The 14048-nt window shown below is 40.6% G+C and overlaps 1 protein-coding gene across 3 annotated transcripts in view; it reads right to left on the bottom strand.

Annotated features, from left to right (window-relative positions):
- KIF13B (kinesin family member 13B) overlaps positions 1–14048 on the bottom strand; it is a 211656-nt gene that overhangs the window by 88565 nt on the left and 109043 nt on the right. For all 3 annotated transcript variants that reach the window (XM_037893849.2, XM_037893848.2, XM_037893850.2), the window contains 4 exons: positions 11722–11832; positions 6781–6915; positions 1851–1981; positions 405–491 (listed from right to left, as the gene is read on the bottom strand). In XM_037893849.2, the coding sequence (XP_037749777.1) occupies positions 405–491; positions 1851–1981; positions 6781–6915; positions 11722–11832 (464 nt within the window). The remainder of the gene's footprint in view (positions 1–404; positions 492–1850; positions 1982–6780; positions 6916–11721; positions 11833–14048) is intronic.

Consider the following 14048-nt stretch of genomic DNA (forward strand, 5'->3'; position numbering starts at 1 on the left):
CTGTTTACCAAGGATGCTTCAGAATTCCACACCAACATCAGCTTTCAGAAAAATGTAAACTGTAGCCCCAAATACAGTGCACTGTAGTAATCTAATCTGGAGGTGACAAAGGTGTTAATGATGGTAGTATAGTCCACAACAAAATGGGCCACAACCTCCCGGAAATACATAAATTAAAATCATCCTCAGCACATTACAACCAAGCCAAGACTGTGCACAGCGGCTATGCCAATGGGCATTCGAAAACATCCTCTAGCCAGCATTGCCTCTACAAACCCATAGAACGGGCAGCATATGATCCATCTGCATCTTGAGAGCTCGGGTAGAGGCCCATAATTATTCTTTGTGCTAAAAACTAAAGCAAAACTGGCTCAAGGTCATAACTGGATTAAGACCTTCCATACCTGAAGAAGTGGTTGTTTCCCCACAGTATTCTGTCTCCATGGTGTAGCTGCGTAGGACCCACAACAGCAGAACCATTTACAAATGTTCTGTGAGGAGAAGAAGAAGAAAACCTAATACAAATACATCCAGATAGGTTCTGTTTTTTAGAGGGGAGAATAGTTTGTTTCATTCTCTCAATTAGTTTGGGGGAGGAAAGCAGGTTTGAGGATTACAAATTAATAAGCAAGCATGTGTCCTGTAACTTGGCACTGGTTCACCAATTTCTGAACTGATTTAAACTCTCGTTTAAGCTCCATAATATTTAGTATTTTTTAAACACAAACTGTACTTGAAGAGCATTATTGAAAACAAATCTATTGGGCCTAAAAAAAGCGTATGGCTTTGAATATAGCCCATTGGAAGGAAACACAGCTATTTTTACATCGTTTAGAAATACAGGGAGAATAAATGTAGACCATGTAAAGAAAAAGTTGGAGATCTTGGCTATATGCATGGTTTACTGGAAACATCATCAACTCCAGTTTTATGGTTCATTCTGGTAAAAACTATACTTTTATACTGTTTATTTCTAAAATAGACCAAGCTCCTAGGCCTGCACATACAGAATCTCGATAAAGTACAGGAATTTCATGCCCATTATGTGTTCATCACCACGTTATATGGAACATTAAGCTTCTGTTAGAAACCCCAAACGTGCATGGCATTTTGTGGTTTGTTGGAATGTAGCATTTACTTTCCAAGTACCATTACTTAATCGGATAACATAGCATAGTGGTCCCCAACCTTTCTGTGTGAATAGCACATTCCTATTCCCAACAGACTGTGGCGGGCGCCAAACACTCTGCTGCCGAAATGCCACCGAGAAGTGGCAGCGGAAAGAAGCGGCAGCGGAAAGAAGCCTCGCCGCCGAAATGCCGCTGAGAAATGGCAAAGCTTCTCAGCTGCATTTCGGCAGCGCGGTGTCCTGCGGGCACACACAATTGCCCCGGCGGGCGCCATTGCCCCCTGACATAGCAAGTGCTTCAATAAAATTTCACATATGAACAGTTTTTATAGAAGATTAGTTTATATCTTGACACTCACAGCTAAATTTAGACACGTGCAAATAAGTTAGCACGTGTTTGCTGAAACTATAATTTACTTCTGTATCATCATTAAGAAAAAAGACACACATACCCCAGATATTATGTTTGAAATCTAATCCAATAAGACCCAGAACTGGAAGAGCAAGGATGCTATATATTAGGAATGAGATGCACTGACAGCTGTTCAGGGGGAACACAGCAAGCTCATTATTAAAATCTAAACAGAAGCCAAAAGTAGCATTTTATCTTGAGATGAAGTGAAGAAGCTTATTTAGAAATCATCTTCAGGCACCATTCACCCTAACATATTTGCTAAAATTAAAGGTATGGGGCTGACTTTACAATATTTTGTAACATTACCGAGTATTTTTCTGAGGTGTTAGCATAACCTGTCCTTCTGAGGGTATTTCTATCACACAGTGTTCAGGAAGAATTCCCATTCCACATAACTGGATATCTTGGGAGTCATCTGACCCTATTAACGTGTGCTCCTGTGGAAGGATCAAATTCAGATGTTAGTAACAGGTAGCAGACATTTCCTTCTGATTACTCTATAGTGAGTGCACACCTCGCACCCTTATATCCTACCCTTTGGAATGCCTACTCCCTTAATTACTGAAGTTTTGAAAGCTACTTAGTAATCTTTAAAAAAGGGGAAGGAGACATTAGAACTAGAAGCAATCAGAGAAATGGAATTGAACTGATTTATAAGTGACATTTGTAATAATAAATTTTAGATTGAACTAGACCTTCACGGCAAAGAGTGAAAAAGGCCCACACTTCAGAATCCTTTAGCAACTGAGAAGTGCTATGCTGAGCTATAACTACACTACACACCAGCAGCAGCGTGTAGCATACTTGTAGCCACATGCTGCAGTGGAAAGCAAGCTGCATCCACACTACAGTGTGTACCTACATGTGCCCGGGAAAGGCTCTGGCAGTGGAAAGCCAGACAGGAATGGCTCACTCTTTCCCTGCTGCCGCCATCCCCCTCCCCCGCCAGAGCTTTTTCCTGTTGAAGGGAAAGGCTCCAGGAACAGGGATCTGGGAGAACCCTGCCCCGCTGCCAGAGTCTTCCCCTACTTACATAAATATCCCCACCCTTCAGGTGTTCCTTTACTTGCCTAAGCCATGCCTCGCCAGCTACAATGTTATTTATATCCTTGCTAGGGTAGCTACAGGGGCGTGTAATCTCACTGTATGCTTCTTTTGGCAGCACGTAGACGTACCTTCAATGTAAAGAAGTGACAGTAGCAGTGGTAAGAGGCTAACGAGGGACTACTAGTTAAGAACAGATACTGGTAGCATAACAGACCACTTAAAGTGTGCCGCAAGTTGTATGTGGCACTAGTCGACATGCAGAATACCCAGAACAATTGGGCACAGCTTCTCTTTTACACTCCAGAATAGAGCTCTCCACCAACCAAAGGGAGCTCTAGACAGTGCTGCCCAGCTCTTGCAGAGCTCAGATGGCTCAGCACAAAAGAGGCTGAAGATGACTGCTAGACTGACAAAAGGGAGTTGGCTCTGAGATTCGGTGGATCCACACTCTGATCGTCTTCAGGAAAAGCTGCAAAAACCTTCCTCTTTGAAAAAGCCTTTTCTCCACAAGAATGACACAAAACTGAAACCCCATTCTACTCAGAAATCCAAAATCACCCAAAAAGAAAGTCTGAAACAAATCAATCCGAAAAAAAAAAAAAAAAAAAAAACCTAAAAAATAACTTTTCACCCCAAAGTGGGAGTCGTTGAGCAGGACATAGCTGCTAAATTTGATTTTTAGTGACTATAAACAGTAAACAGAATCTGGGAGGCAGTGACCATGAGTTGGTTGAGTTCAGGATCCTGACACAGGGAAGAAAGGTAAGCAGCAGGATACGGACCCTGGACTTCAGGAAAGCAGACTTCGACTCCCTCAGGGAGCGGATGGGTAGGATCCCCTGGGGGACTAACATGAAGGGGAAAGGAGTCCAGGAGAGCTGGCTGTATTTCAAGGAATCCCTGTTGAGGTTACAGGGACAAACCATCCCGATGAGTCGAAAGAATAGTAAATATGGCAGGCGACCAGCTTGGCTTAACGGTGAAATCCTAGCGGATCTTAAACATAAAAAAGAAGCTTACAAGAAGTGGAAGGTTGGACGTATGACCAGGGAAGAGTATAAAAATATTGCTCGGGCATGTAGGAATGAAATCAGGAGGGCCAAATCGCACCTGGAGCTGCAGCTAGCAAGAGATGTCAAGAGTAACAAGAAGGGTTTCTTCAGGTATGTTGGCAACAAGAAGAAAGCCAAGGAAAGTGTGGGCCCCTTACTGAATGAGGGAGGCAACCTAGTGACAGAGGATGTGGAAAAAGCTAATGTGCTCAATGCTTTTTTTGCCTCTGTCTTCACTAACAAGGACAGCTCCCAGACTGCTGCGCTGGGCATCGCAACATGGGGAGTAGATGGCCAGCCCTCTGTGGAGAAAGAGGTGGTTAGGGACTATTTAGAAAAGCTGGACGTGCACAAGTCCATGGGGCCGGACGAGTTGCATCCGAGAGCGCTAAAGGAATTGGCGGATGTGATTGCAGAGCCATTGGCCATTATCTTTGAAAACTCGTGGCAAACGGGGGAAGTCCCAGATGACTGGAAAAAGGCTAATGTAGTGCCAATCTTTAAAAGAGGGAAGGAGGAGGATCCTGGGAACTACAGGCCAGTCAGCCCCACCTCAGTCCCCGGAAAAATCATGGAGCAGGTCCTCAAGGAATCAATCCTGAAGCACTTACACGAGAGGAAAGTGATCAGGAACAGTCAGCATGGATTCACCAAGGGCAAGTCATGCCTGACTAATCTAATCGCCTTCTATGATGAGATTACTGGTTCTGTGGATGAAGGGAAAGCAGTGGATGTATTGTTTCTAGACTTTAGCAAAGCTTTTGACACGGTCTCCCACAGTATTCTTGCCAGCAAGTTAAAGAAGTATGGGCTGGATGAATGCACTATAAGGTGGGTAGAAAGTTGGCTAGATTGTCGGGCTCAACGGGTAGTGATCAATGGCTCCATGTCTAGTTGGCAGCCGGTGTCAAGTGGAGTGCCCCAGGGGTCGGTCCTGGGGCCGGTTTTGTTCAATATCTTCATAAATGATCTGGAGGATGGTGTGGATTGCACTCTCAGCAAATTTGCGGATGATACTAAACTGGGAGGAGTGGTAGATACGCTGGAGGGCAGGGATAGGATACAGAGGGACCTAGACAAATTGGAGGATTGGGCCAAAAGAAACCTGATGAGGTTCAATAAGGATAAGTGCAGGGTCCTGCACTTAGGACGGAAGAACCCAATGCACCGCTACAGACTAGGGACCGAATGGCTAGGCAGCAGTTCTGCGGAAAAGGACCTAGGGGTTACAGTGGACGAGAAGCTGGACATGAGTCAGCAGTGTGCCCTTGTTGCCAAGAAGGCCAATGGCATTTTGGGATGTATAAGTAGGGGCATAGCAAGCAGATCGAGGGACGTGATCGTTCCCCTCTATTCGACATTGGTGAGGCCTCATCTGGAGTACTGTGTCCAGTTTTCGGCCCCACACTACAAGAAGGATGTGGATAAATTGGAGAGAGTCCAGCGAAGGGCAACAAAAATGATTAGCGGTCTGGAACACATGACTTATGAGGAGAGGCTGAGGGAACTGGGATTGTTTAGTCTCCAGAAGAGAAGAATGAGGGGGGATTTGATAGCTGCTTTCAACTACCTGAGAGGTGGTTCCAAAGAGGATGGTTCTAGACTATTCTCAGTGGTAGAAGAGGACAGGACAAGGAGTAATGGTCTCAAGTTGCAGTGGGGGAGGTTTAGGTTGGATATTAGGAAAAACTTTTTCACTAGGAGGGTGGTGAAGCACTGGAATGGGTTACCTAGGGAGGTGGTAGAATCTCCTTCCTTGGAAGTTTTTAAGGTCAGGCTTGACAAAGCCCTGGCTGGGATGATTTGATTGGGGGATCGGTCCTGCTTTGAGCAGGGGGTTGGACTAGATGACCTCCTGAGGTCCCTTCCAACCCTGATATTCTATGATTCTATGATTCTAGTGAGAAGCAAACCACAACTCTAAGATAGATAGTTCTGGTTCTGTCTGAAAGGGAATTGCAAGAACATTGAGTATTATTTTTACTAGTTTCCCCATCCTACACTACATAACAATGAGTGCATTTTGCACATGGACTGAGATCATCCTTCTGAACGTGCTTTGTCATTAATGTATTCTTGTTATGTATTCACATTAAGCAACAAAGAAATCACCACAGTCTCAATAGCTGTCAGAGTTGAGGCTGACCTAGCAGTATGAATCAGAATCCAGACACCTACATACAAGATGCTGGAAATGCTTTGACTCCTCTCCAAAAATCCTGAATCAGCTCTTTTGTTGTTTATTAATGGTTATAAGGGGCAGTGATGAATAAGGATTTTTTCTTTTGTTTTAATTCTTTGGGTAGCGGTTTGCTCTGTGATATACAATGACTGATCTAAAAAGAAGACAACATACATCTCCTAAGAGAGGCAGCATAAAACCACTTTTAGCCCAAATGCTAATCATGTGGCTGCCCCAAGACAAATTACTCCACTTCAGTGGGAGGGAAATCATTAACAACCAACAATGTGAGAACTTTGGCACTTGAACTTAACATTAAATTGCTGCTCTACTCTGAAAAGTGACTTAAAACTGCAGCATAGATTCCATTTGCCACTCTGCCTCCAGACCAAACCTGCTCAATTTACAAACTAGCCCAGACTTAAGCTGGGTTCATTCTTTTGCACCCAACACCAATAATATGGAATTCTACCACCAGAAGTTGCACTTCAACAGAATAGATGAGCTGGAATAGAACCCAGCCCTCTCCCCAGAGCCATATTGATTCTGCAGTGGTAACAGAAGTAAAAAACTAATTTTAGAAGTCAGTAGATATAACTGTGAACATACATGGAGAAGCAAATTGATTTAGTAAGATGCCCCAATTTTTGCATAATCACTTTTCTGAGTAAAGCTACACAAAAAGAGCTGTAAAGGCCAGACAACTGCTTGCAAAAGGGAAAATTTCTAAGGATACAAAATGCTACTATGACACATTTACACTGCTTTCTGGTTCTCTGTAACAGTAAAGATGACCTGCAATTTAAAAAAAGCTGTATTTGGGCCATTTTTGCTAACCACTGGACACTAAACAATGCCTCTGTAGTCTGTTTCTCATAAGGAACTCTCTACCCATATGCATTTCCACAGGGTTAAATTATCCACTTAAACATGTTGAAACGAAGTGTTATTTCACCTTTAAGTAATAGACCAGAAGTTCATTGAGAGCAGGATCTGCATTCAAATTAACAAGGAAGCACTTGTTATCCCCAACTTTGATTCCAGAAGACTGAAGAGATATGCCAAGACTTTCCAGTTGTTTCTGCCGCTCCTGTAAGAGAAACCGCCAAAATATTAATGTTTAAGATGTATAAGAAACAGATATATTACAGTACACATTACTACCTGCTAAGAAATCAAACCAACATAATAAGCAGCAACTTATTGAATTAAAGGCATCCAGGAAACTATTTCTGATGGGCCTCTTGCCAGTGCATGTTGGAACCCTATACTCTCACAGGGTTATATCTTGCTAGCGAAAGACAAGTATAGTTGTGAGGATCACATTGTAGATCTGCATGGGCTTCACTATAGCCTCCTTGAAATAATGAAACAGCAACACAAAGCCACCTCTACAGCCTTTTGTTTCCCATTCTTAGCTAGGAGGCAACAAATTCAGCCAAATCCTTGCCAAGTCAAACTGTTCATCTTTGTCCCATAGAAACTGAACACCAAAAAATTTGAAATTCTATTTAAATAATGCAGGAAAGATTTTCTGCTAAACAACAACAGTAGCATTTAACAGGTTTCAGAGTAGCAGCCGTGTTAGTCTGTATCCGTAAAAGGAAAAGGAGTACTTGTGGCACCTTAGAGACTAACAAATTTATTAGAGCATAAGCTTTTGTGAGCTACAGCTGTAGCTCATGAAGTGAGCTGTAGCTCACGAAAGCTTATGCTCTAATAAATTTGTTAGTCTCTAAGGTGCCACAAGTACTCCTTTTCCTTTTAGTAGCATTTAAGATGGCATATTATTCTCATCAACTGACTTCTTAGAGTTCAACAACAAACCAGTACTTTATTAAAAGTGTACATCTTTTACAGGGAAATGTTAAAAGTTTTTCTCCCAGTATTCCACTCTTCACCCAAACATTTTTGACTTTGTAGTGGACAGATATCTTTCTATCTTACCATCCTTTCCTAAAAGAATGACCACAGTTTGGTTAATAATACCACCTAGCTCAGAAATTAAACAGAGCTACACTGAAAAGTGCAGTGGAAAGTCTCAAAAACTAAATGTAAAGCTTTTCAGCAGAACAAACTGATGCTCGGGTGAGGGTCCATCATCTACTAAAGCTAGGATTCCAAAGGAGAGAATTCATGCAATTCCCCAGGGTTGTCTCACAATGCTCATAAGAACGTAAGCATGGCCATACTGGGTCAGACCAAAGATCCATCCAGCCCAGTATCCTGTCTTCCAACAATGGCCAATGCCAGGTGCCCTAGAGGGAATGAACAGAACAGGTAATGATCAAGTGATCTATCCCATCACCCATTCCCAGCTTCTGGCAAACAAAGGCTAGGGACACCATCCCTGCCCATCCTGGCTAATAGCCACTGATGGACCTATCCTCCATGAACTTATCTAGTTCTTTTTAGAACCCTGTTATAGTCTTGCCTCATGTGAACAAAAGAAGTAATCCCCCTGCCTTTTTTTTTTTTTTTTTTTTTTTTTTTAAACAGAGGGAAAATTGAGAAACAAAATGGTTAAGTGACTTGCACAAGAAGTCCACGGCAGAACCATGATTAAAATTGCTATTTCCTCACTCAGTTCCAGTCCATAAACTCAAGGCTGTTGTTTTCTATAACCTATTGGTAGACACAGGACCCATAGGCCAAAGAAAAAGTTGATTCCTGGTCTGAATCATGAGAGATTTTCTTTAAAAAAAAAAAAAAAAAAAAAAAAAAAGTACAAGAGACAGAGTTTCTGTATTATGCAAAAAATTTAAGTGCATAGGCCCAGGGAAAAAAATTAAACTAAAAGCTTCAGCAGTATACCAAACAGCAATCATAGAATCATAGGATCAGAAGGGACCTCATGAAGTCATCTAGTCTAGTCCCCAGCACTCATGGCTGGATGAAGTATTATCTAGACCATCTCTGTCAGGTGTTTGTCTAACCTGCCCTTAAAAACTTCTAATGACTGAGATTCCACAACCTCCCTAGGCAATTTATTCCAGTGCTTAACTAACCTGACAGTTCAGAAGTTTTTCCTAATGTCCAGTCTAAACCTCTCTTGCTGCAATTTAAGCCCGTTGCTTTTTATCCGTTCCTCAGGAGTTAAGGAGGACCATTTTTCTCCCATCTTGGAAAAACCTTTTATGTACTTGAAAACTGTCATGTCCCCTCTCAGTCTTCTCTTCTCCAGACTAAACAAACCCAGTTTTTTCAATCTTCCCTCATAGGTCATGTTTGCTAGACCTTTAATCATTTTTGTTGCTCTTCTCTGGACTTTCTCCAATTTGTCCACATCTTTCCTGAAATGTGGCACCCAGAACTGGACACAATACTCCAGCTGAGGTCTAATCAGTGCAGAAGAATTACTTTTTGTGTCTTGCTTACAACACTCCTGCTAATACATCCCACATTGTGTGTTTTTTTGCATCAGTGTTACACGGTTGACTCATATTTAGCTTATGATCCACTATGAGCCTCAGATCCCTTTCCACAATACTCCTTCCTAGGCAGTCATTTCCCATTTTGTAGGTGTGCAACTGATTGTTCCTTCTTAAGTAGAGTACTCTGCATTTGTCCTTGTTAAATTTCATCCTATTTACTTCAGACCATTTCTCCAGATCATTTTGAATATTAATCCTATCCTCCAAAGCACTTGTAACCCCTCCCAGCTTAGTATCGTCCGCAAACTTCATACGTGTAGTTTCTGTGCTATTTTCTAAATCATTGATGAAGATATTGAACAGAACTGGATCCAGAACTGATCCCTGAAGGACCCCACTTGATATGCCCTTCCATCTTGATTGTGAACCACTGATAACTACTCTCTGGGAATAGTTTTCGAACTAGTTATGCACCCACCTTGTAGTAGCTCCATCTAGGTTGCATTTACCTAGTTTGTTTATGAGAAGGTCATGTGAGACAATATCAAAAGCCTTACTGAAGTCAAGATATATCACATCTACCGCTTCCCCGCTATCAACAAAGCTTGTTACCCTGTCAAGGAAAGACATGTTGGTTTGACACAATTTGTTCTTGACAAATCCATGCTGACTGTTACTTATCACCTTATTATTTTCTAGGTGTTCACAAACTGATTGCTTAATTATTTGCTCCCTTATCTTTCCGGGTACTGAAGTTAAGCTGACTGGTCTGTAATTCCCCGGGTTGTCCTTATTCCCCTTTTTATAGATGGGCACTATATTTGCCCTTTTCCAGTCTTCTGGAATCTCTCCAATCTTCCATGACTTTTCAAAGATAATTGCTAATGTCTCAGATATCTCCTCAGTCAGCTCCTTGAATATTTTAGGATATATTACAGCAGAATCTAGTGACTTGAAGACATCTAACTTGTCTAAGTAATTTTTATAACTTGTGCTTTCCCTAATGTATGCTTCTAAAATTTTGAGAGAATGGTCATTTAATTCCCCATAATGCTTTGATAATGTTTTTTCCTCATCACCACAGCTCGCTGCTTTTCTTTTCAACCCCGTGCTTTTGTATCCGATATTGGGCATTTTTAATATTTCCTTCCCCCATGCTCCTGGAAAGGACAACGTGGATTCTTGAAAGTTCTATTGTATTGAATCATCTCTGTTCTTGGAGGTGTATATTTATGTTATTAATGCTTCCTGGTGTGGAAGAAATATTACAGTAGGTGAAGATGTAAAGTTTGTATTAAAGAACCCGATAAACTAGCACTTTTTTCTAATAAAAATAGAGCCAAACAAAAACAAAACAAAAAACACACCATTTTACAAAAGAATTCCAGCAATTAAAAACATGGTTTTACCATCAGACAGCATTAGGGGAAAAAAAACCCTTAAGACTTTACTATTTTAAAACCTGATGCAGCAAAAGCGAAAGTATTCATCTTTAGCGAACCAACATAGTCAGTAAAAGGTTTGATATGGAAGTGAGGTTTTGCACATTTACATTTTCCCCCACTCTAAAATGCAGGTTGGATATAAGCCACAAGACCAAAAATAAATCACTCCATTTGACACATCTTAACAATTAAACCTTTTAAACTTAGCATTGCACAAGCCCTAGTTCTTATTCTTTCACTGCCAACATTTCACTTTTTTTTCAGAAACTATGATAAGGCTCTTGAAGATCTCAGCCATGTAAACATGTTATAATAGGTCAAGAATTTAGGAGCAGAAAGAAAAAAAGGTAAATAACATTTCTTTCAAGAGGTCTGAGGCCAACAAGCTAACCTTGTTTCTGATTATGTCACCTACAAAAGCACTTTTTTGTATCACAGGGTTATATTTTCTCACTATTTAATATGCTCTCTACATCAGCTTTCAATAGGTTTTTCAGTGCAAGTGCTTACATCAACATTTGTTTGGTAAGGATGGAAAGCGTCATGGTGAACTGCACAAACTTTCAACTTTATCGTTTGCTGTTATGTGCTGAATGCTCTAAACATCAGGGATAAGAGTGGAATTGAGCATATAGAGGCATTTTGAAGTTACAAAAAGAAAAAAAGGCAAGTTCAATTATTTTTTAATATTCTGAATGCTCCTTAACTTTGTTTTTTGAGGTATTCAGCACATAACTCTGTATTTAATGCACTCACACTCCACCTTTAATCACAGTCAACAATTTCAGTGTCTGAAAGGTATAAAATCCCTGTAATCCTCTCCATCCATGGATTTTTTTTAAAGCAATCTCTCAATTTACATAGAGTCTGAAGGTTTACTATTGTCCCCAGAGCAGTAATCTGTGATGTAACCTGCTATCCCAGGAATTAAGCAAAAGCCCTTTAAAAGGGCAATGAACTTGACCTACTTACCCATAAACGTGAAGGGCTATTCTGACAACTATTATGAAGGGATAAACAAAGGAAGTAAGTAATAAGATTTTCTCCCTAACTGCCAAAATCAAAGAAAATGCAAACCTGTGCTATCTCCTCTGTTTTTCTTAATTTCTCTTCCCAGGTGACAGTCATTTCCTGGATCAATTTCTCAGATTCCTCCAACCGATCCTTTAGTTCTGGTGATTTCATAGCCTGCAAATGAAAAAACAAGACATTGAATTCCTTGATATTAACACCTTAGATTATCCCTATAGATTAGACACATCAACTCGACAGGTCAATAAAGGAAACTTAACCCCCACTCCTACCACAGAAAGAATTCAACTCCCTCGATACATTTAACCAAATCACTTATCACCACCACTTCTCTCGTGTACAGTTAGTTCCAAATACAGACCCTCAAAAGAGAGAGTTTATCTGCCCTAATGTAAATCAATTACAAGAATTCTTTCCATTGCCAAGAAGAGATCAACCATAGACTAAGACCATTTTGTTGCCATATTCAATTCTGAAGCCTCACTGGCTGGTATCTAAAAGAATCAGAGAGATTATCAGAAATGCTGGGGTTGGCCTGCTATCACTTTCTCAGTGATTTTTCCCACAAAAGGGCAGTTAGGGTCCCAATGATTATTGTATGGTCATTATTACGGAGATTTATTTTTGCATGGTCCAGGGTTTGGCTCCTAAGAGATCACTTTTCTTCACATGGATCACTCAGACAGCTGAAACATTCCTGTTTGTATTTTGCAAAGCTGGAGGCAGGGTGATCCTAACAGAATGCTTAACACTGGAATTTTATCCCCTTGTCAATTCATTAAGTTTGTTGGCCTTCATGACTCAGTCTCATGCTTACTCAAAGAGCCAAGTGGATAGATATTTTCCCCTTGAGATTGGTATGGGGCTGACGTTTCTGTATCATATGTAATGTCCACCAATACTAGTACTGGGGTATTCTTATTATACTATCTTCGATAGGAAGTAGGTTTGTTATAATAATTTATGCTTATTTGTGTATCATTTCCATTTACAAAATGAAAATACTGTCAACCACTAGGTGTTTACACAATGTCAATCAATGAAAGCAAGGGAGATTTAGGTTAGATATTAGGGAAAGCTTTCTACTATAAGGATAATTAAGCACTAGCATAGGTTTCCAAGCAAGATTGTGGAATTCCCATCATTGGAGGTTTTTAAGAACAGACTAGACAAGCACCTGTCAGGGATGCTTAGGTATACTTAGTCCTGTGTCAGCAGAGGGGTCTGGACTAGGTGAGGTCACTTCTGACCCTTCATTTCTACGATTCTGTGAAACATAGCTCCTCATTGGACCAACTCCCTAACCCCACAACCATAATGCCCTCAAGAAGCACATAGACTTCACTGCATGCCCTGAACAGACTCCAGATCTCTTTGACCAAGAGCAGAAGCAAGAGCTAGGAGTGTAGGTTCCTCCCCTTTACTGGAATTTCCCCAGCCCCCAGATATACAAGTCTAGGGACTGACAGCTGGAGCATCTCAGCAGATCAATTGTACAGATAAAACCTGCAGAAAGGCCTTTTACGTATCTAAATCACAAGGAATTCATAGCTCATAACCAATAGCACGGATTGTATCCATGAAGGAAAGGGAAGCCAGTGCAGTCTCTAGAACAAAGGTCTAATATGCCTAATTCCAATAAAGTATTGATTAAGCAAAGGCAATGGGATCTAGTGAGAAAAGCACAAAGTTGGAAATAAGTTATTTTCAAGTTCTAAATCTGCTTTGGTTATTTCATATGATCTTAGACAAATCACTTAACATCTGTGTCTGCTTCTTCATCAGCATGGAGATCAATTATACCTACTACACAGGGAGGATTTTTTGATTGCGGTTTGGATATATATGAGATATATAAAATTAGCGCTAAGCATTAACTACCTTATTTTGACACCCAGGTTACACATCATTGCATAGTTATAAGAACAAAATACAAAGCTCTCAGATAAACAGGACCAAAACCAGAATGTAAGAAAGCAGGCGCATCCCCAGACAGTCTGGATTAGTTGATTGTTTAGTTTCCAAGATCACCACAGAAATGTTGGTGGATTTAGTGTGGACACAGTACCACATTTTGGAATTAGTTCCAGAAGAGTTAGGCTAACTTGACTCAACTAGTATAGATAAAATAAAAAGATCAAGAGAGAGGAATAAATCTTATTTGTCCAGTAAAAAATGAAAGTGTCAGATATTGTTCTGCTTACAGCTATTTGAGAGAGAAAGTGAGGGACACCGACACCAAAAGAAAAAATACACTGTAAGGTCTAAACTTAGAAGTGAACTTCAGAATGTAATTCTGCGACTGTCCATATGGGTCACTAAACATTTTGTTCATTTTTTTTGTTTTTTTAGAAATATGTGCAAGCAATTAT

The sequence above is a fragment of the Chelonia mydas genome, chromosome 3 (assembly GCF_015237465.2).
Source record: "Chelonia mydas isolate rCheMyd1 chromosome 3, rCheMyd1.pri.v2, whole genome shotgun sequence".
NCBI lineage: Eukaryota > Metazoa > Chordata > Testudines > Cheloniidae > Chelonia > Chelonia mydas.